This window comes from Cricetulus griseus, chromosome 4 (genome assembly GCF_003668045.3).
Source record: "Cricetulus griseus strain 17A/GY chromosome 4, alternate assembly CriGri-PICRH-1.0, whole genome shotgun sequence".
Lineage (NCBI taxonomy): Eukaryota > Metazoa > Chordata > Mammalia > Rodentia > Cricetidae > Cricetulus > Cricetulus griseus.
In genome coordinates this window covers 166,780,588-166,805,223 of record NC_048597.1, presented here as the reverse complement: position 1 = coordinate 166,805,223, position 24,636 = coordinate 166,780,588, and the positions used below count along the sequence as shown (strand labels likewise).

At 39.2% G+C, this 24,636-nt stretch overlaps 1 protein-coding gene across 1 annotated transcript in view; it reads right to left on the bottom strand.

Moving 5' to 3' along the window:
• Ube2q2 (ubiquitin conjugating enzyme E2 Q2) overlaps window positions 1-24,636 on the bottom strand; it is a 64,541-nt gene that overhangs the window by 14,663 nt on the left and 25,242 nt on the right. The window contains exons 5-10 of the mRNA XM_027415114.1: window positions 21,940-21,996; window positions 10,769-10,909; window positions 7,133-7,217; window positions 5,606-5,666; window positions 4,859-4,949; window positions 486-544 (exon numbers count right to left, since the gene is read on the bottom strand). Coding sequence (XP_027270915.1) covers window positions 486-544; window positions 4,859-4,949; window positions 5,606-5,666; window positions 7,133-7,217; window positions 10,769-10,909; window positions 21,940-21,996 — 494 coding nt within the window. The remainder of the gene's footprint in view (window positions 1-485; window positions 545-4,858; window positions 4,950-5,605; window positions 5,667-7,132; window positions 7,218-10,768; window positions 10,910-21,939; window positions 21,997-24,636) is intronic.

Below are 24,636 nucleotides of genomic sequence, written 5' to 3'. Positions count from 1 at the left end.
ATTACCTAATATCCGTATCTATAGAGGGAGGGAGGGAGGGAGGGAGGGAGGGAGGAAGGAAGGAAGGAAGGAAGGAAGGAAGGAAGGAAGGAAGGAAGGAAGGAAAAATCTCACTGGCAGGCCCAGACCCCTATACAGCCAAGGCTAGCTAGCTTGGAACTCACAATCTTGCATCAGTTTCTGACAGTCTGGGATTATAAGCAGGCACACTCAGCTAAAACCCATTTCTTAAGGGTCAATATCTATAAATAAACTCCATTAAGATGTCTACTTACAAATAATTTGTACCAGTGTAAATGTGGTGCAAGCTACTGCTATTAGTTTCATTTGGGAACATCTTAGAAATGGAAATTCTCTGGCCCCCTCAACCTACATGACACAGAATTCTCTGGTGGCAATCCAGCAATCCTACCTTCCCAGGGTCCAGCTAGTCCTACAAAGGACCCTGACACACACAATCACAAAAAAGTAAATATGTAACTTACCCTCCTGAGAGAACAGGTAACACCACTCGAACAAATGGAGGATCAAATGGAAAATTATCCTAGAAAAGTGTAAGTTTAATCAATTTTAAGAACATCATTTTTAATTTTTCATTATTTAGAAGGTTTTCAAATAATAAAGAAATGTATCCTTCTATTATCTGGAAATATAAAAGTCATAAAAGTGAAATTAGTACCAAAAGAAAAATGAGAAACAAGTAAATAAAAATGTCAAATATGGAATTCAGGTCAGGACAGAATAACAGTGCTGCATTAACTCACATTGTACACTAAGTAGCATGGCTGTGGGCAGACCCAGGAGAGGCCTTTTTTTCCCACTACAGAAGAGGTTAGCAAATAGCAGAATTCAGACTCACAGCCAGGGAGGCAAGATGTAGAGCTGCAACACACCAAAGAGAGGCCTGGGGCCTTCTGCATGTCAGGCTGGGCCCTGAGGGAACCACAGCCATTTGCCATCACAGGGAGTCAAGTCTGGCTCTCAGCCCTCTCCATCACTGATTCTCTAGGTGTCCCCACTGTCTGTGGCCCTGGCAGGGGCAAATGTTAATCCTCCCCTGGGGAATAACATGATACCATAAACCCCTCTTCAATCTTTCAGACTTAAGATATAAGGACAACACAATGAGAAGACAGAAGCAGAGAAACAAAACTAGAGTCAGAAGGTACATGTTAGAGTAACTGAACATCTGGAAGGAAGACAAGAAGAAATCAAACCTCAGCAGAACTGCACATAGTAAGACAGAACCCACTGGATTCTGCAATCTGGAGCTACAGCAAAAAAAAAAAAGAACCTAGTAGGTGACTGAGACTATGGCAACAAACTGCAGAAAAAGAGATTCAGTAAATAGAAAAATACATCATGCATCCAAAATGAAGTTAGGAAAGGCCAAAAAAAGGTAGAAAAGGTGGGAAATGCATAAAATAACAAGACTCAAGGTTTATCACATGTGAGTCTTAGAAAGAGGAGGGGGCAAGAAAACTGGATGGGAATTGTTCAAAGATTGATTCCTCAAGGTTTGGCCACTGTAAGCACTTTCAGAAAAGACTACAATCTTCAGTGATGAGAAAGGTATCTTCAAGGTGCTGAAAGGAGCTGGCAACTTGCCAACCTAAAAAATTTATACCCCTCAAAAATGCAATTAAAGCCAGTCAAAGTAGCACATGCCTGTAACTCCAGCAATCAGGAAGAGAGTAACAAGTTTGAGACAGTCTGTGCTTCGTAGCAAGATCTTGTCTCAAAGAAAAAGAAATAAAAACAAACCTCTTTTCCCATCTGCAAAGCTGTACTAAAAAGAAATACTAAAAAGAATACCCAACAATATTTTTTAGGCAGGAATAAGATCATGCTAAATACAACCTGGGAGAATAAAGAGCTTGAAAATTCCAAATTTGTCTGGTCCCAGAATCCAAGTATAGAATGTAAATGCATGTGTTGAGTAGATGAACTCAAATGTTCTAAGGCTATGAGATTACAAGGGCAAAAAAAAAAAAAAAATACTGGACTTTGACAATTCAAGGATATATATGGGATGAGTAAAAGAACATATAATCACCAAGATAAAAAGCAGGAAACGGGAGTCATAAGAAAATCTAAAGGGGCGGGAGGCATAGCACAAGAAAGACAAGTAGAAAACCACCTATATTATATGGTAGATTGAAACCCAATATTAGTAGTAACATTCAAAACAATGGCTAAGCGGCTTCAAAAAGTCAAAGGTACAAGCACAGAAATATGAGTTCTAGCCTCAGAACCAAAGAAAGCCAGGTGTGTCAGCACATGCCTGTGATTCCAGCACTGGGGAGAGACAAGACAGGAGGAACTCAGAGCTCACTGACGAGCCAGCCTATACAAATTGGAGAACTCCAAGGCTAGTCAGAGAATCTGTCCCTTCTCCAACCTTAAAAAGGTACAGAGCCATGTCATATCATGTGGACAGTGGCTAAAATAGCCAAGAGTGTTAGACGTTAGTCCCCAGACAACCAGTTCAGGAAAGCTGCCAGTAACATCCCTACAGCAGCTGAATGGAGAAATGGCTTCCTATTCCTGTTGAAGAGAGACCAAGGGAGTCTAAGAGAAATTATGTCCAATTTTTATGTTCAAACAACATGGTTTAAAGGAAAATAATGCTTTTTTAAAAATTCATTTTGAGGGCTGGAGAGATGGCTCAGAGGTTAAGAGCACCAACTGCTCTTCCAGGGGTCCTGAGTTCAATTCCCAGCATGGTAGCTCACAACCATTCGTTATGAGATCTGGTGCCCTCTTCTGGTGTGCAGATATACATGGAAACAGAATGTTGTATACATAATAAAAAACAAAACTCATTTTGAGGCAAGATAGGAACAAATATGCTTCAGCCACGTATTTCCAAGAAGACAGAAAGTCCAAAAAACCCCCCAAAAAAACAATTACCATACTTTCAGTAACTTCTCCTGTCTGCTCACAAGATTCCCAGGAACATAAAGATTATGAAAATTCAATCCTCCTAGCAGAGGCGGCATGTTTCTAGTGGCTAAAATGGATCATCTTAGATGTCTACTGCAAGATAGAAAGACACCTGCCTGCCATACATACTGCCAACTTAATGACTGTTGAATCTACTTTCAAATCTATCTATAATTTTTAACAGTATAATGACAACACAGATGCATAGCTTAGAAGGGCAGAATGGTTATTAGACTAGATATCTAAACACATGATCCCAAATGGGTAATTACAAAATCTCTTTTGATTGCCTGAGAACCACATTAAGTTTCATAAAGTAAGTCAGACTTTTCCATAAACTGTGCTCTGGGATTCAACTAATAAAGATCTTTACAAATTCTATATATAAAGAAAATATTCTTCAATGTCTTTATTTTCTTCCTTAAAACATCTTAAATCCCTGTTTCACCGACTGTACCACCAATACCATACACTTCTTGCTAGGACTACAATTAAAGCCTCCAACTACTCTCCCAGAAATCAACTATATGCTATCAACTAGTGCTATTGAAAGCATGATGAGTGTTCAAGACAAAACCAGAAGCTGAACAGACCACCTATGCCTTTAAATAAAACCCTCCATGGATGGTTTACATCACAAAGGGCAGATCCCAAAGACTAGGCTTTTCAGCATGTTCCCCAAAGTCCAATAGCCAGCTCCCTTATTCCCCAGAAGGGCTGCAAATCCAAAGCCTTGAATAGCATGAGACAGTTCAAAGTCACTTGAGTAAACTAATGTGAACAAACACTGTAATTGCAAGACAAGAATCCTCCTCTTCAACTCACAACAAGGCAAAGAGAAGACCTGCATCACTTCAACATAAATCCTCAAAACACCTCAATCTAGTTGAGATTGTCAATCATTAGATTTTTCCATATTATATATTAAATCACTAACATTTTATCTAGAGTCCATTACTACTCTTTAACTTTTATTTTTAACATCTTCACAATTACAATGTGTAATACAAATTCAGAAAGGAACATAAATATACACAGATACCTTTACAAATTATTGTAAAGTGGAGGCCCACGTGACCAACACTCTAGTCAGTAAACAGTCTGCAAGCAGGAAGCCTGGCAGGTGTCCTTTTCCACTCAGCAACTCTTTGCTCTAATATGCATAGTGCCTAATTACACCTTTGCTCTCTTGTTCTGCTGTCCAGGCATGAACACCAACTTCAGTGTTTCTGAGCTTTCTTCTCTCAGTGTTGCTTACCTAAGAAGTCTTCCTGCCCCACGGAATTTCAGCACAGTAGAAAAATGTATGTTTAGTGTCTACAGACCATTATAATGTCGAAGGATCAATTTTCACCTACCTGCACTGACAATGCATATCTTACAGAATACTAGTTTTACAAATTTTTGAACTCTATATTAAATAGAACTAAACAAAATAGGTAGGAGTCTAGTCTAGTTTCTTCGGCTTAACACTGTATAGAAGACTGATCTATTTTCTCAAATATGGATTCCATATTCTCCACTTTACTGTAACTTGGACTATTTTTGATTTGGGGTTAGGACAAACAATGCTACTCTGAACATTCTTGTTTGTTTCCTGGTGTGTCTAAGCACTCCTATCTTGTGGAGTATATACCTCATCAATTCCAGTAACCAGCCAGGCCCAGTATCAACATTTAATCCCATCACTTGGGAGGCAGAGGCATGTAGAACTCTGTGAGTTCTAGATGGCAAGTTCTAGGCCAGTTGAGGCTACACAGTGAGACCCTAGATAGTTAACAAACAGATCGATCCTTAACTAAAGGGTATAAATATCATCTACTTTCCCAAATCATACCAAATTGTTCTCCAAGACAGCTGAGCTAATTACACACTCCCATTAGAACATGGAATCCCATTTCAATGTTCTTACCTTAAAAGAGAAGTTAAGCAAAATATATTCTATGCCTTCTTTTTCTTTTAAAATCTGAAGATCACTGTGCAAAGGACTATCAGAGTCAACCCTAAGAATAACAAAACAAAAGCCAGTTCAAACAAGTTTAGAAAAAAACTTTCTTATTAAACTCCAACTGAACCAGTTCAAGAGGGACAACAGAGCCCCCAGGTAAGTTCCAAACAAAAGTTTCAAAGTGTTCCACAGTCCCAGAAAAAATGAATCATGATTGGCTCTAGCTCCTTGAGAAGGGAATTTGAAATAACAGTCATTTCGAAGAACAACAGTTGGATACAATCAAAATCTTTTTGATGATTTGCTTTCCTAAAATTGTATTTTTAATTAAGAAGTTTAGGGAAAGAAATTTACCACCAATAAAACCATGAAAAGTAAATCAGTGTAAATTTTTTTTTCTTGAACTCTTCCATATGTACTGCCTAAATCTCCTTACTTCAAACATAAACAATATACCACAGTCTCATGTTACCTGAATTCATTGTTTGTAAATTGTCACTGGCTCAAAACATTTTATGCCCCTCTATCACTCACCTTCCTTTTTAACTTTACTAAGAAACAGCTCACTTTAATAATCTAACAACTACTTCCAGAGTAGGAATGATCAAGTAAATACCAGAATAAAAAAGCATAAAACTGATGAGAAAAAACAAAAACAAAAAAAAACAAACATTTTATTATAAAAAGTAGGTCAGCATAAAAGGCACTTACTTGTGTAGTTTGACATGCCAGTCATATAAGCTGTCATTTATTAGTTCCACTGAATAAATCCCTGTGGAGATATAGGGTACACTGGTTACTCTTCATTTGATTATGCATTACTCTGGTATAAGTAAATGTATATGCTAAATATACTAAAATAGTAACAGCAAATTTTTACTATGAAAACAAAGCTATCAACTAAAAGACATTTTAATGAATAAAAAAACTGCTTACTACTCACTTTCACTGAAAAGCATACATTATGCAAATATTTCTATGTATATAGTACTTCTAACAAAATGGAATCCTCCTATATAAACTACTTTAATCCTCACCTTTATGAGATGTCTTTTTTTCTCTATCAATCTTTTTACAGCATAACTTTATTTTCTGTTATTATTTTATATGTGTGTGTCAGTGTATGCCACTTATGTGCATGCCTGTGGAAGCCAGGGGGTCAGATACCCTAGACCTGGAGTTAGAGACAGCTGTGAAACTCTGACATGAGTGCTGGGAATTGAACATGGTCCTCTACATAAGTATCAAGTGCTCTTAACCACTTTCTAGCCCTTACTGCTAATCTTTAAAACAACTCTACATTATTTTTTTTTTGATGGATCCAAAATAACTAAGGCAATTATTCCTAAATTGGTTATTTCCTGCTTATTAATACTACAGCAAAACATTTTTTCCTGGAACTCTACAATACTCAAATTTTCCTGGATAAGAAAAAAAGGTTTTTTTAAAAAATCATGCTGCTGAAGATTGAATTCCAGGACTCCATTTCGGGGCAAGTGTTCTACCAATGAGCTACATCTCCAGCCCTGAAAAAGAACATTTTCTCCATGGATTTATGAAATGGGGAAATCCATCAATTTTTGAAAAGTATACACTCCTATGGTTAAGTTTTGTAGTTTCAAAATAAGAAAACTAAATTCACGCCTTTAATCCCAGCACTCGGGAGGCAGAGGCAGGTGGATCTCTCTGAGTTCAAGGCCAGTCTGATCTACAGAGTGTGTTCCAGGACAGCTTCCAAAGCCACAGAGAAACTGTCTTGAAAAAAAAAAAAAAAAAAAAAAAAAAAAAAAAGAAAGAAAGAAAGAAAAGAAAACTATATTCAGCAAGTTTTTTCTTGTACAACAAAGTATATTAACCTTACTTATTTTAAAAAGTAGTATTATATTTTTGCATGAAGATAAAAATCAGGAGGGTAAAAGAAAAATTATGGTGTATTTATATTATTTTTTAAATACAAAAAATAAACTCACTTTACCTCCTACATGCTTAGCACTTGGTAAACCTGAATTTCACATCTCTAAAATAAAGTCAAAGGAGTTTCCAACTCTGTTTACCTATACTGCATCTATGCTGGTGTGCTGGCACTCTTGTCTAACCCCATCACGTCTAAACAGAAAAACCGTGAATCCAAAGCCAGTTTAGGGAAAATGGTCCCCATCACTTCCCAGAAGAAAAGCAAAATAAAAAAGAAACAACACTACCTGAAGAAGCAAATGGGCATCAGAGCCAGGGTCTCACCTGCCTTGTAGCTCTGTGATCTGTAGACGTCCCTGAGCTCCTTCATGAGTCTATCTGATGCTTGCACTGACCCGGACACTGCACCCTGAAACATCCAGTAATTAAAAGCTTAAAGTATCAGAGTTTCATGTAAAACTTTACAATGACATGAAAATGATCACCACTCAGCATTAAGAAGTCCAGATGTGCCGGGCAGTGGTGGCACACACCTTTGATCCCAGCAACTGGGAGGCAGAGGCAGATTTGAGTTCAAGGCCAGCCTGGTCTACAGACTCAGTTCCAGGACAGCCAGGACTGACTAAACAGAGAAACCCTATCTAAGGAAAAAAAAAAGAAGAAGAAATCAAAAAACTCAATGGAATAAAAAATTATGAAGTCAAGGGAAACTGAAGACATGTCCAGCATGTTCATATCACGAGGAGACCTCACAGTATGTCCAGAGCATCCCAGACTGACAGTTTAGAGTTCAGTATGAGTCTATTCCAAACCACAACTTCTCAAAATGCTAGAAGGCCCTCACAAGGACACAGCATTACTGATACAGGGTTTCAGTTAATAAGACAAGAGGCTATACTCAAGGCCTAGCTACATGGTAAGAAAAGAGCACACTGTCTTCTTCACAGCACTGGGACATTTCTGAAGACGAAGGTGAATGCAACTCTTTTTTTTTTTTTTCACTGAATAAAACTAAAGATTTTAGAACAAGATAGCTCAACATGTAAAGGCACTGTTACCAAGTCTGATGACCTTAGTTTGCTCCCCACACCCACATGGTATAAGGAGAAAATTGACACCCACAAGTTGTACTCTGACCTTCATGTATGCTGTGGGAGGCACCCTTCCCCCATCCATTCACAGAAAATAATTTTTCTTAAAAATCACTAAACTTAAAGGTTATACTACTCTGAGTTAAAACATTTACAAAGGTCTATGTGATCGTGAATGAACTACTTTTTAAAAGTATGTATGTGTGGTACATGTGATTTGCATACTTGCAAGCACACTCATGTGTAGGTGTAAATGTACACATGCATGTACAAGCCCAAGACTGATGCGGATACTGGACCATCCTTGATTGCTGTCCCACTTATTAACTGAGGTAGGGTCTTTTTTGTTGTTGTTGTTTGTTTTACGAGACAGGGTCTCTGTGTAGCCCTGGCTGTCCTAGAACTAGCTCTGTAGATCAGGTTGGCCTCAAACTCACAGAGATCTGCCTCTGCCTCAGCAATGCTGGGATTAAAGGCGCGCGCCACCACTGCCTGGTCTGAGGCAGGGTCTTTTAACTGAACTACTGTGTAGTGTAACTAGCCAGCTTGTTTAGGGAATCCCATCTTTGCCTTCTGGGTTAAGGAGATACAGGCTGGTCACTGTACACACCCAGCACTTATATTGGTTCTAGGGATCCAAACACTAATCCTAACACTTTCTCCTTGGGAGGTAACAGCTTTAACCATTGAACCATTTCCCAGCCCTTGAATTGGTTTTAAGCCCTAGTTTTTACATCTATAAAATATGAAGAGTGCCTATTTCCTACAATGGCTATGAAGATTCTATGAAGATTAAATGAAATGTAATATAATGCACTTAAGTCATATTTATTATTTCAGAATATCCAATAATTTGTAGCCGTTCTAACTACAAAGCACACAAACTGGAATCCATTATGAGACATACAAAGTAAAGTATTAGTTCAGATGCTACAAACATACTTTAATAATAAAGATCTGAGCTTAAGTTCTCTGAAATAAAAGACTTGCCAATTAAATTAGCATATTAAATAATGATTGAAGGATTAGAATTTCTTGTTACAACTCTTGATATTAACTTGCATAACAAGTCATTCACTATGTTTGCCCAAGAAAAAGCCGCTGGCACTGAGTTACAAAGCTGCTCTAATTCAAGGCAGTAGGTATCATATAACCAGAGTACCATTGTATACTCCCCTTGCCTAGGCAATACACACATACACATACACATGCACACGCACACGCACACACACTTTCACTTTCACTTTTCGCAAGTCATACACTGCCTACATTTTAAAGCTGAACAATCTAAAGTCATACAAGAATGTTTTGTCACCAAACAATGAATCTCATATTGCTATGATGCTTCTCATAAAAGACATGATATATCACCTGGCATGGTGATGCACACCTTTAATCCCAGCACTCAGGAGGTAGAAACAGGCAAATCTCTGAATTGAAAGCCAGCTAGCCAGAGCTACATAATGAGACTCTATAGATGGTGAGGGGTACAGTTAAGTAAATCCAAAGAGAAGTTACTTCTCGATTGATTAGACACAAAAGACAGAAGTCAAATTTATGGGGAGACAGTGTCAGCAACACTCAGTAGGAGGCTGATTCTAAACATACAGAAACCATGGTAGGGAGTAAATAAAGCAAGAACAACAATAAGATGCCAAGGCAGGGTTCTTCTAGGTTCCTTTCTGTTGCTGTCATAAAAATACTGTGACAAAAACCAACTTAGGGGAAGTGTGGTGATACTCTGTTTATGATCTAATAAATAAAGCTTGCTTGAGATAAGAGTGCAAAGTTAGCCACACTAGTCAGTCATAGAGGCCAGGCAATGGTGGCACACACCTTTAATTTGAGACGCACTTGGGAGACAAAGGCAGACTTATCTCTGTTAGTTCAAGGCCACCCTTTGATACATGATATTGATTCAATCTAAAAGAGAAGCAGAGCTCACACAAAGGTGATTCCAGCATGTGGAGTGACACACCTTTAATCCCAGAACAAAAGAGGTGGGGACAGGATGGCTAGACGGAAAGATGAATATAAGGTGGGAGGAGACAGGCAGTCTAGGCAATCAGTCTGAGGATTCCTGAGACAGGATCGCCCTTTCGGTCTGAGGTAGAGAGGTAAGAGCTAGTGGTTGGCTGCTTTGCTTCTCTTATCTTTCAGCCCCCTCACCCCATATCTGACTCCGGGTTAGTATTAAGACCAATTAGAATTCTTAAAACAGGAAAGAATGAAGTTTATTTCAGCCTACAATTCCATGTCACAGTCCATCACTTTGGATAAGTCAAGGAAGGAACTTCAAATAGGTAGTACACCACACCCACAGTCAAGAGCAGAGAAAAACGAATGTGTACACTCTTATCTACTTGCTTGCTTGTGGTTCAGCTTTTGTCTTCAGACTGACTCCCTACCTAGGAAATGGTGTCACCCACAATGGGCTAAGTCTTTCCACAACATTTAACTCAATAACACAGTTCCTTGATAGGTATGTCCATAGGCCAATCCAACATAAATGACCCCTCACTGAGACTCTCTTCCCATGTTAATTCTACATTATGTCAAGCTGACAATTAAAACTATCAGAGATTATTATACAGAGATAGCAGCATATCTTTCTAAGATGTGAAGAACAGATGAACAGGGTAGAAAGTAGCTGTCAACAATTAGAAGCAGCAGCCTAGGTCAACAAAGCAAATGACTGAATCCACCACCAAGACAGGATGGAAACAGAGGGCAGCTGAGAATGGTATATTATTATACCACTGGTATAATATTGGTATAATATACCATTGGTATATTATAATAAATGGTATTACATTTATCTGTAATTATTTAACCAGTATACAAATTCTAGATACTCAGTCACACTTACATTTAAATGGTCTTGCCTTTGAGTCTTCCTAATTTTCTCCAATATTGCCAAATTTTCTTTTTCAATTCCTTCGTCCTCTGACTTTTTCCCATTAATAGGTTCTTCTTCCTTCATCTCATAGTGATCCAAATCTTCTATATCCTACAAAGAAAAAAAAAAAAGAGGGGGGGGCTCATTCAGGTTTCTCCTCTCCGCCAGTTAAGAAACTAGAAGAACAATAATTTTTGAATGGAATAAAAAGAGTACAAGAAAAGATGGCTGCATCCATTCTATGAGGAGGGAACCCCACATTCCCTTCAGAAGATTCTCTCCTGTAATGCCTTCTGCTCTGTGGAAAAGCTGGATAGAGTACAACAGATTCCACAGTTTCATAAAGTCCTGACTACTGCCAAATATGCCATCTAATAACCTCCTATTATGAGAACTTCAGCTATTTATACTTTGTTCTAGAAACCTTACTTCTAGAGTTTTATTCTCAGAATAAATGTGAACACTAATTTAGGTTTAATTGTATCTATTTCATTCTAATAATTACAAAGACAAAATACACATACCAAAAAAAAAGCAAAACAGTTAATTCAATGGATCATCCATCATGGGGTCTTTAAAATACTAAAAACAATCTAATTCTCTCTGTTTTTGAGACATAGTCTATGTAGCCCAGGCTGGCTCAAACTCCCTATGTAGCTGAAGATGACCCAGATCTTCTGATACTCCTACCTTTACACCTCCTGATGCTAAGATTACAGGCAAGTGCCACCATGCTGTTTTATATGGTGCTTGGGGACCATATGGTGTTGTGGACTGAATGGATTATATGGTGTGTCTTGGCAAAAGTTTCACACCACACAACAAACCTCACAAGAGACTTAAGCAACTTATTTGAAGGAAAATTCCAGGAGGGTGGCTGCCTCCAGGGTAAGAAGCAGCAGCAAACTGAATAGGGTACAGAGCTTATATAGGATTTCCTGGAGTAGCGGGAGCTCTCCAGGGTGGCTTGGAATTAGTAAGTTTTGTAGCCTGATTCTGGGACTCGCGCAGGGATTGGTGGGATTTCAAGCCAAGGTCCTAGGGTCATGTCAGGGTCAGGGTGTTTTCCCTTGGTCCTTTTCACCATACACTGTTTTAATGTGGTTCTCAGGGACCAAGACCAGGACCTTGCACAAGCTAGGCAAGTACTTTACCAAGTAAGCTAAAGACGGACACATAAATTTTTTCTATTAAGATAATTTTTTGCTATTAAGAAACACACTGAAATAAAATACAAAAATGTTGGGCCCCAGCCCCCATGGGGTCTCTGTGAGTTGCTTGTCAGCCAATAACATACTGTTTTCTAGTCCTGGTTTACAGCCTTGGCCTTGCCCACTGGCATCAACCACACCTAGGAAAACATGAGCTCCTACACCTGGGGTTTTTCCATTGTGCTGTAAGTATATATAAGGCTGCTTTCTCCCTGCAATACAGATGCACACACATTCTCTTAGCACAAACGACCGAACGTCTTGTCTTTCATTTAAATCTCCAGGCTTTCGCCCAATACTCAGACTTAGTCATGGTTCAGACGCCTTTAAGTGAAGGTTCCATTAGACTTAGTCGTGGCTCAGATGCCACACAAAAAAACAAAGTAAAAACAAAACAAATGAACAAACAAACAAACAAAAATCCATAGAATATACAGGCTCAGAATATCAGAATAAGAACTGAAACAGAAAATGCTAGAAAGGTTTTGAGATCTACATTTAGTGTTTCAAGTTTTCTGTGGTACACACCTATGAACTCCTGTAAGTAGGTGAAGTTTTTAGAAAAAGGATTTTAAAAATATTCACACACCAACACCTCTCCAAGCCCATTATGCTTTTTCCTGTATCATCTCCTCTTACATATACAAAAATCTATGCCCAAGTTTTCTGATCCTAACTCTGTTCTAAGTTCCAATTAGCAATTTTTCATGCAAACTGACTGAAGGTCAATGACCACCCCTTCAATCCAAAGCAAGCTCAATGGGTCTCCTTTAGTCTATTACACTCTATTCTTAATCAGATTCCACACCGGGCTTCATACTCTGAAGCTTCTCTCCTATCCTATTCGTGTTTTCTTCAAATCTTCAATGACTGCCTCCTTAGTCTGTATCGCCACCTCCTCCAACCTCAACTTGTTTCCATCCACACACTTTACCTGAATCTTCATCAGCAAATCCTAATACCTCAGCATTCTTTCTAAAGCAACACTCACAGCACACTATTCTCTGCCTATGGTCTTCTGAACAACCTTATGAAACAAAAATGTTTGTCTTTAGCTCTCTGCTTTTTTATCCAGGACTCCACTTCTCCTCTCCCTTAAAGGATAGCATCCAGTACCCAGGAAACACACCATACTTGAGGTTACCCACACTAATACGAATAAAATGGAAACCTTGTTCTTTTTACTTAATCTGACATCTCCTAAGTCACTTCCTTAAACATCACTGTCCCTTGTAAATCTTTTTATATTTTTCAAGACAGAGTTTCTCTGTGTAACAGCCCTGGCTGTCCTGGAACTCAGAGACCTGCCTGCCTCTGCCTCCCTTGTGCTGGGATTAAAGGTGTGCGCCACCTGACCCCTGTCAATCTTATGAGAAGAAAAAGAAAAAGTACACAAATTCTGAGTACTAAGTCTATTTCCCTGCATAACAGGGAATGTTCTCATGCAATTTGTTCCAACTAAGTTAAACTGCATGAAAACAGTAAAGCGAACAGCCTACCCATCAAATTAAATAATTCTAAGAATTATTCTATTCCCATATGCAAAAAAGGGACAACTTCTTTAGCTTTGACATATTCTCAAAGTACATTTTAAATAGATTCTTTTCAAGTAAAGTCTGAATAAATTATAATATCCAAAACAGAAACCAATTTCTTTGAAGCTAAAGATCATGAAACTCATATACATTTTATCTAGTCAATGGAGCATTGGATCTTCATTTAAAAACTTGAATTTAACCAGGTAGTAGTGGCACACACTTTTAGTCGCAGCACTTGAGAGGCAGAGGCAGAAAGATATCAGTGAGTAGGAGGCCAGCCTGGTCTACAAAGTTCCAGGACAGCCAGAACTGTTACAAAGAGAAATCTTGTCTTGAAAAACAAAAAAAAACAACAAAACCCAACAAAACTTGAATTTAAATTCAAAGCTTCAATTACTTAATTCCTTGGAGAGTTGCTCCAAAATGTGTTATTTGAATGTATCCCCTCTGAAAATTAGCAATGGTGATATGATGGTATTAAAGGGGCCTCCCATTTACTGACAACACCACACACTTAAGACAGAGAACCCATAAGGTCTGAGCTGGATCTCACCTGGAAGCCTCTGTCCTGTCTCTGGATCTCACCTGGAAGCCTCTATCCTGTCTATGGATCTCACCTGGAAGCCTCTATCCTGTCTCTGGATCCCACCTGGAAGCCTCTGTCCTGTCTCTGGATCTTACCTGGAAGCCTCTATCCTGTCTATGGATCTCACCTGGAAGCCTCTATCCTGTCTCTGGATCTCACCTGGAAGCCTCTGTCCTGTCTATGGATCTCACCTGGAAGCCTCTATCCTGTCCTGGATCTCACCTGGAAGCCTGTCCTGTCTCTGGATCTCACCTGGAAGCCTCTGTCCTGTCTATGGATCTCACCTGGAAGCCTCTGTCCTGTTCTGGATCTCACCTGGAAGCCTCTGTCCTGTTCTGGATCTCACCTGGAAGCCTCTGTCCTGTTCTGGATCTCACCTGGAAGCCTCTGTCACGTCTATGGATCTCACCAGGAAGCCTCTGTCCTGTCTATGAATCTTACATGGATGGCTCTGTCCTGTCCTGTCCTGTCCTGGATCTCACCTGGTACCTCTGTCCTGTGTAGCCTCTATGGTTCCAGTAAATACTATGCAAGCTGCCAAGGAAGTGGAGCAATCCTCAGGTGCAAAACCTATGAAGCACAATTTCTATCATGGTAACATATGCATAAAGGTGCAATAAACTGCACTGGAATGTTGGTGGCAATCAATAGCTGTCTATCTGAACTAAAGGCCCACCCATCAGGAAGGAAATCATGCCTAGTACTAGAAACCTAGTCAGCTTTCCTAGGATTAGTGAAGTCATGGACTTTAGAAAAAGAATCAACTACAACAACTTTACTAAACCATTGTAATTCCTTATTACATTCTGAATCCATTCCTCTTACCCACACTTGTAGCTACCACCCCTCATCAAAACAGCCTTTCTTTACAGCAAATGAGCGAGGCCATTCAAGAAAACCATGACTGGACACAATGCAAAGATCAATGGATCCTGGGAATCCCAGCCCCAGTGGAAACATCTACATCACAGCTTCAGCATCTCTGGCTCAGCAAACATCACAGAAAAGGGGGTAGAAAGACTGTAAGAGCCCAACAGAATAGATGAATAAACAAGACTAGAACAATGTCAGTATCAATGGACATACAATATAGAAGGGGAAAAACTTCAGAGGGTCCCATCCCTAGACAAAGAACTAGAAGGAACTACTGACTGCTAGGAAAGGGAAAATTAGCCTCTAAATAGGGGTGAGCCCCCTCACTGGTTATCCAATGCAGAATGGTCAGCCTTGAAACCAATTATACACAAATAACAAAAGAAAATTTATATTTATATATATATTTTATATACATACATATATATATATACATACGTGAAACACATACATATATTTGTACTCAGCAAATATATGTTAATACAAATACATATTTTCAGACATACATACATATCAATAATAATAAAAGAAAAAGAAGCTATCAACTTGGGAGTGGGGGGACACGAGAGGGATTCAAGAAAAAGTAACTGGGAGGGACTGAAGGAAGGAATGTGATGTAATTCTATTTCAATTAAGAACACAGTATTAGCTGGGCGGTGGTGGCACACGACTTTAATCCCAGCACTCGGAGGCAGGGGCAGGCAAATCTCTGTGAGTTCATGACCACCCTGGTCAACAAGAGGTAGTAGTTCCAGGACAGCCTCCAAAGCCACAGAGAAACCCTGTCTCGAGGGGAAAAAAAAAAAAAAAAAAAAAAAAAAAGCACAGTATTATATAAACATTAAAAAGATTAAAAAAGATTAAAAGATCCAGGCAATGGTAGCTCATGCCTATAATCCCAACATTCAGAAGGCAGAGGCAGGCAGATCACTGAGTTGGAAGTCAGACTGGTCTACAGAGTAAGTTCCAGACAGCTAGGGCTACACAGAAAGACCCTGTCTTGAAAAACACAGGATAGAAAGAAATATGATCTATAACAGATGATTAGGCACAAGCCCTCCTTCCTCAATAATGGAATCAAACCCTCTATAAAGGAAGCTTAACAGATCATCTGGCTAGGGTGGTCTCCTGCGCTTTTGCTTTCTATCCTTTGAAGACACTACACTGAAGTCCTCACAAGATGCTACATGCTAGTTAGTAACCTGATTCTAAACTTCTTAGCTTTCAGAACTGTGCAAACATTAATTATCCAGTCTTGAGTATTCTAATTCCAGCAGCACAAAATAGACTAAAAGAAAACCCTTAATTTTCAATAAGAGATAATGTCACTGCTTCTAGCTAGCAGTCCCGGTGATGCCCTCAAATTTTCCTTTCATTCAAATATAAAACTGTGGGTGTGTGTGCATATATACATGTGTTCATGTGTACGAAGGCCAAATGTACTGTGAAATTTTCCTTTAAACTGTGTGAAGATGTATCACTATGATTGGTTTAATAAAGAGCTGAATGGCCATTAGCTAGGCAGGAAGAGGTTAGGCGGGACTTCTGGGGACAGACAGCTCTGGGAAGATGAAAGGAAGAATACCAGCCAGACAGACACAGGAGAAAGCAAGAAGGGCAAAATAAAGATGAAGTAACAAAAGTATGGAAGAATATAGATTTTTAAATATGGGTTAATTTAAGTTATAAGAACTAGCGGGACAAGCCTAAGCTAAGATCAAGCTTTCAAAATTAATAAGTTTCTGTGTCACTTTTTTGTGAGATGGTGGCCCAAAAAGAAAAATCCATTTACAAATGGCACACAATGTGGGGCTCAAACATCTAAACATAGGGCCTAAGAAAGCTAAGACAAGTTCTGGACAAGGAGTTGAATGTAGCTTCCTAGCCCTGCAGTCTCTCAAGCGGCTGGTGCTCGATGAATACAGAGGCACAGAGAACTACCAGCTGCTGCTTGAGGACCTGCGCCACCCGCCAGCACCACGTGCCAGTGCCATGTGCTAAGCTGAGCCATGCAGAAGCTGACATATCCGTTTAAGATTGTCTCACATCATCAGAGAATATTACAGATGCTCAGAAAAGACAGATCAGACGGGAAAAAAAAAAAAACAAAAACACAACAACAAAACCCTCTGAACAACTACAGTGTGCTTAAAAAAAATGTGGGTGGGCTTAAAAAAGAAAAGAAAATGGATATAGACAATTATAGAAAAAAGTGGTTTATAAATAAGATAAAAAGGAGAGAATAAAATAATGTAAAAAGGATTAGCCACTTAAAGATGGAAAAATCAGAGTCTGAATCCTATATGGTGTCTTGCTGACTTTGAATGTTTTGATTGCTAATGAACAAACAAGAGCTACTGAGAGATACTGGATTATGGAAACTGCTAAATTAAACCAGCCTATATATTTTTAAAATGTCAACTTCAAAATGGAAGTCAAAAAATATGCTGCATTGGAGAAGAGGTTATGCTTCTGTTTCCACAGAAAATGAAAGGCTGTAGAATTTTTCAAGGCTGACAAAAATCAGATTTGATTGGGGGAGGACCCCCCCCCCAAATCCTGCCTACAAGCATAAAGAAATAAACCTAAAAAGGGAAAAAAAGAAAAAACTACAACACAGGTGACATATATTTTACCTGCTGAAACATAAAACAAAAAAATCATCTTTGGCTAGTTTGTGTACAATGAACAGTCCATACTTGTGATTAATGCAGATATGTATGTTACCTATAAAAGTTTGTATGTTTTCAGAGCAAGGGGACCAGACACTAATGAAAACAGGTGGCCCAGGTGTATGCCTCTCAGAGTGCCTCAGAGTTTTGTATACAGACCAGCTTCAAGTCTGCTGGCTGAGATGGTCCAGCCTCACAGACTATTCCAGCCAGGACTTCAGAAAAGCCTTGCATTATCCCATCACACCAAGACTGGACAACAGCTAGCTCCCCTAGGCTTGACTATTATCTTAATTTTCTCAGGTTTCATAAAGATGCTGTCACCCACAGACAACAGGAAGCAGTCTAGTGAACATGGCACCCACATTCTCGAGAGGTAGGATAGGTGGTTTTTGTTCATCTGGTAGGATGACTGTCATCACTTAGGGGATTGGTTACAAATTGTTACTGGTCATGGTCAGGGAGAAAGCTAAACAAAAGAGATTAGATTCAAGGATCTCTTTATAAAGGGAAAAAAGAGAATATAATACAGAAATGATGAGATAAATGCTCAATCAAACCACAAGGACACTTGCTCATAGCAGCATTATTCATTAACAGCCAGAACCTGGAAACAACTTAGATGCCCCTCAACCAAAGAATAGATAAAATGTGGTATACTTACACCATGGAGTACTATTCAGTGGGGGGGGGGGGAGGATATGACATCATGACATTTGCAGACAAATGGATGGAACTAGAAAAAAATCATCCTGAGTGAGGTAACCCAGACTCAGACAAACACAGTATGTACTCACTCATAAATGAATATTAGATATAAAGCAAACAATAACCAGGCCACAATCCCCAGCCCCAGAGAAGTTAGATAACAAGGAGGACCCTAAGAGGGATGCATGGATCTCCCTGGGAAGAGGAAATAGATGAAATGCCCTAGGTAAGCTGGGGGTGGGGGGAGGGGAAGCACAGAGGAAGGAATGGAAGAATAAGAACATGGAGGATCACCTTGCCAAGTTGGAGGTGGGATAGAGAAGGAGAGTAGTGAAAGAGATATCTTGATGGAGGGGGCCATTATGGAGTTAGGAAGAAACCTGGTGCCAGGGAAACTCCCAGGAACCCACAAGGATGACCCCAGCTAAGAGTCCTAGCAATAGTGGAGAGGGTGCCTGTAATCAGATTGGTGACTACTCTAAATGTCATCATAGAGCCTTCATCCAGTACCTGATGGAAGTAGATGCAGAGACCCACAGCTAAGGACTGGGCTGAGCTCCAGGAGTCCAGCTGAAGGGACGGTGAAGAGATTTTGTGAGCAAGTGGGGAAGGGTCAAAATCATGACAGGAAAACCCAGAAACAGCTGACCTGAGCTTCTGGGAGCTTATGGACTCTGGTCAGACAACTAGAGATCCAGCAAAGGACCAACCTAGGCCCTCTGCATCTGGGTGACAGTTATGTAGCATGGTCTTTTGTGGGGCCCCTAGAAGCAGGACCAAGACTTGTCCCTGATCCATGAGCTGGCTCTTTGGAACCTATCCCCTATGGTGGAATGCCTTGTTCAGCCTTGATACAGGGGGGTGGAGCTTGGTCCTGCCTCAACTTTATATCCCATGCTTTATTGACACTCATAAGAGGCCTTATCCCTTCTGAATGGAGACAGAGGAGGAGTAGATTGGTGGGGGGAGGGGTTAGAAGGGAGACATGGGAGGGAATGGGAGGAGAGGAAGGAGGAGGAACTGCCATTGGTATGTAAAATAAAATTTTTAAAAATAAATTTAAAAAAAAATGGGGGCTGGAGAGATGGCATAGAGGTTAAGAGCATGGGCTGCTCTTCCAGGGGTCCCAAGTTCAATTCCCAGCAACCACATGGTGGCTCACAACCATCTATAATGAGATCTGATGCCCTCTTCTGGTGTGCAAATATACATGGAAGCAGAATGCTGTATTCATAATGAATAAATTAATCTCTAAAAAATAAAGAAAGAAAGAAAGAAAGAAAGAAAGAAAGAAAGAAGAAATGATGAGATAGGTGGATTGTTGAGTCTACTTTTGAACAATCACTACTCTCAAATATTTTACATTGGTATGGATCTTTGCATATTGATAAAATTTTCAGGCTATTTTTGTTATACTGTACATACATTCTACTCTCATTTAAGGTATTGTACCTATGTGGTTCATTTAACATGTAATGTAAATTTCTAGCCCTCAGAAGTTATTATTACAAACTCTTTAGGATAATAAAGAAATGCAGGTTAGTAGTTAGTTACCTATAACAATCAAACTTAGCCAGGCGTTGGTGGCGCACACCTTTAATCCCAGCACTCAGGAGGCAGAGGCAGGCGGATCTCTGTGAGTTGGAGACCAGCCTGGTCTACAGAGGGAGTTCCAAAACAACCTCCAAAGCAATACAGAGAAACCCTGTCTTGAAAAACCAAAAAAAAAAAAAAAAAAAAATCAAACTTGTAGTCATGTTAGGTATGTTTTCAGGGTCAAACAGATATATTTTAGACGGGTAGTCTTCAAACACTTCAGAGATCTACAGAATATGGCATTTAAGATGTTTTAATGACATAAGGCTTTTCATGACAGTGAGACACATCCACTCCCAGCAGCACCAATCTACTTAAAAAAGATGGACACCAAGGAACCTCCATATGGAGTTTGTTTTCCTTATGGCAAAAGCTAGACACTAGGCAAAGAAAGTGCCCTTGCCTCAATTACTGACGATACACTGTCCAAATTGGACCAGCAGGACATAAAGGAAAGCATCTGACTAACCGCCAGGATAGGACAGTCCTTCAAAAATTTCCTGCTTCACAAAAAAAAAATTCTGTCAGATATTCTAGGCCCTAGAGTGACTGTCCAGATAGCCAGATGTCACTGTCGTTTCATAGTTTTGGAAGTTGCTTGCTCTGTACTTCCTGTTTACTCAGATAATATTATATCCTTCAGGGGTCTTTGATTGAGTTATAGTTTTCCTTAGTTTAGTTATGATAGAAGGTAAATTAGGTACAAAACTTTGGATTCACCAAGATAGTATTAATAATGGAGTATTTTCTCTGAATTTGACAAATGCAAATTACATTGTAAATGCAATTCTTAACTGATAATTGTTCTTATCGTATATAGTTTTACTATGTTAGAGTTACAACCTTTCCTTTTTATTTAGACAAAAAGGGGGAAACGTTGTAGAATATTCCTTTACAGTGTGTGAAGATGTGTTACTGTGGTTGATTAATAAAGAGCTGAATGGCCATTAGCTATGCAGGAAGAGGTTAGGTGGGACTTCTGAGTTCGGAGAATTCTGGGAAGATGAAAGAAGGAGTGACAGCCAGACAGAGAGGGAGCAGAAAGGGCAAAATGGAGATAAGGTAGCATGCACGTGGAAGAATATAGAATTAAAAATATGGGTTAATTTAAGTTATAATTGCTAGTGGAACAAGCCTAGGCTAAGGCCAAGGTTTCAAAATTAATAATAAATCTTCATGTCATTTTTTGTAAGCTGATGGCCCAAAAAGAAAAATCCATTTATACAAATGTTAAACCTTCCTCAATCACTCTCTACCCTATCTTTTTCAGACAGTCTCACTGGGTCTGGGTATAGCTGATTGGCTAGCTGAAAGAGCCACAGGGATCCCTGTCTCCACCTCACCAGAGCTGGAGTTACAGATGCAAGTCATACCACCCAGCTTCTTTTTGTTTTAAATGTAAGTGCAGGAGATCTGAACTCAAGTCCCCATGCTTGCATAGCAAGCACTTTCCTGACTGAGGCATCTTCCCAGATGTAAAAACAAATGATAAACTTAGTAGTTCTTCCTAAAAATAACCAAATTATAAGCTAAATAAATGTAAACAGATTTTTACTGCCCTCAGATAAAATAATTTGTTCACAGGTATACCATTAATTATATGCAAAGCCAGGGTTTAAAAAGCATATCCCATTTGAAATACAAATGTTATTCAATATTAATATTACTCCAAAGAGAAGATTAAAGCATTACCACAGTGTCTCAAACATTAATATATTCATGAGATGTGAACCAGTGAGATGTATGGCTCAGGCCCCAAGTCTAATGACTTGAATTCAATCCTTAAACCCACACAGTGGAAAAAGAGAATGGACTTCCAAATAATCCTCTGACCCCTAAGCTCATGCCATAGTACAAAAACCCTCCCCGACACTCGCACACACACCAAAAGTAATAAAAATTAAATGGAGAACATTTTTAAATATTCATGAAATATTATTCTTACATAAGTACCTACTTCAGCCATCTCTTCCTCCTCCTCTTCTTCTGAAGTCACCTCTTCAGTTGTACCATTCTGAAACAGAGAAAGAATGTGCCAAAGCTACACAGAACACAGACACACAGAACACATCAGAAAGCTGACCACTATTAACCACTGTCACTGCAGTCCCATGAGCAGGGCTTATTAAAATTAAAGATTTAATTTTAAGTCAATCCAATGTAGCAGATGCTTTAATAATAAACAAAGGTAATCAAATATAAAGGAAATTCAAAAACTAAAATATAACCTTATTTTGCAAAATGTTTACTTATATAGCTATGTGTACATGGCCAAAGGTTTCTGCATATAATAAATGCTCCAAATTGTTCTTTCCTTTATCTATCTCTCTTTAACCTGGGAAACCTTAATCTTTAAATAAATTTACATGCCTTACATTTTAAATGGTCAGGTATGTCAAAAAGACATGGACACTTTATAAGGCTGAAAGTGACTGAAACACCCAGTCTACGTGCTACAGAATACTCCCCATAAGGCAGTTTTACTACTCATTCACAAAGGAGTCAAATGGATTTTAGAAAGGGTCTTCATACATAGTAGTACATCAAGTCTCCTGACAGAGTTTGCCAGCTCTCAATATGAAAATATATCTATATTCATAAAGGTGGGTTTAGTTTGGGACCCAGGATATCTAAGATATCAAAAAACTAGGACCCAGAGATCAAATCCGGCCAACCAGGATCTCAGCAGCCTCAAGGTATCTGTTCTTAGATGCTCTGAGAGCACAAGTCATAAGAAAAAAACTCATTATCACAGAGTGAGAAATCCTTCACAATCAGTGAGTTGGAACAATTGTATGCAGGCACAAACAACATAAGCTTGGGCTTATTTTAAATCCGAATTCTTTTAAACACTTATTCCTTTCCTTGGGACTAAATGAGAAAAGCAAGCAGCTCCCAAAATTATTGTGGTTCACCCTTTTCTTCATTTCTAAACCAGATTATTTTTGCTATCTTCTTAAAAACAAAAAGAACATAGTTCCCAAATGGTCAGTCCCAAATACAAGTCTGAGTATACAGAGGATGAAAAGCATTTTTGAAATGCTAATTTCAGAATCTGTCTTCAATGCACTTTAATGCAAGAGTTAGAGACCATTATAGAAAGCCAAAACCAATCAAAATGCAAAGAACAAACATGTAAGCTGGTAGTTTCCTGCTCCAACTGACACACCTATAACACAACTCCTACATCCAAGGCTCAGGGTCATAGCAAAGAAGGGCAATAAGATTGTAAGCACCAGAAGAAGGGAAATGAAGTTTGCTGTGAGATTTTGGTCTCCTAGAAATAGCACAGAAGCTACATCCATGAAGTCTAACCATTCTGGCTACCTAAATAAGACCTGATGACATCAATAGAAATGCTAACATAGAAGGGGGCACTCCCATAGGGCCTTAACAACGAACTATACAGTAGGAAAGAAATAATCCTCCTCATGGAAGAGCACACCAATTGATCAACCACATGGTCAGCTCTGAAAAACATATACTACAAGTGACCATCAAACTAGTCCCTGTCTAACATTTTATAAATGAGAAAACTGAGCAATCTTCTTCCCCAAAGGATAAGTAATCTGACAAAACCACAAAGCCAATTAGGCTCACAAAACCCTCAGGCCTTCATTTCAACATGTAGGCAGGCTTCCTTCCGAAAGCCCACTAAAAGCAAGCATAGTAGCTCAAGCCTGTAATCCCAGCACTGAGGAGAACTGATGTGAGTTCAAGGTCACTACATAGTAAGTTCTAGGACAGCCTGAGCAATGAATAGAAACCCTGTCACAAAACAAAAACACAATGGCTTGGGGGAGCTGACGAACTTTGATAAAAAATGACAGAAAACAGATGGATCCTACTGATGCTAACAAAATTTTAGCCACCCAGGCTAAAACTAACAGGAGACTAACAGGACGAACTTCTGTTAAATTGTCCTATTTTAAGGATCACTCTACTCTACAGGAACCCTATCTACCGTGACGGCCTCTCAACTGCTATGGTTATTAGAACCAAAGAGAAAACAAGAAAACCTTTGATTATAACTCAAAACAACAGCAGAATTTCATAGCAGACTCGGGAGTTGGAAACCTCACCTGCCAAGACCTCCCCATCCTCTGGCTTCAGGAGAGTGCAGATTCTACACATTGAACAGCAGAGAAAAATAACTATCCTTGGCCACCTCTATCAACAACTCGTACTGACTGATGCCATCCATACCTTTCCTATAAATGAGCAAATAACCAAGTACTATGAATAAAAAACTGATCCTGAAAGGTACGACAAAGAAAAGCCACAACAAAGAAAAGCCACAAATGGACTGGAGAGATGGCTCACAGGCTAAAAGCAATGGCTGCTCTTCCAGAGGTCCTGAGTTCAATTCCCAGCAACCGAATGGTGGTTCACAACCATCTGTAGTGAAATCTGGTGCCCTCTTCTGGAATAAAGGAGTACATGCAGATGGAGCACTCATACATAAAATAAAATCTTTTTTTAAAAAAAAGTTGGAGAGGAAAAGATAGACATTATTTAAAAAGAAAAAAGAAAAGCCACAAATGACCTGAGGCAAGACAGAGCTAAATTCTAACTGGAATCATTAGCCCTGTTGAGAACAAGTTACTATAAAAAAGGACAAGACAGTTCTGGTAAATAAACACTTGAAGAAAAA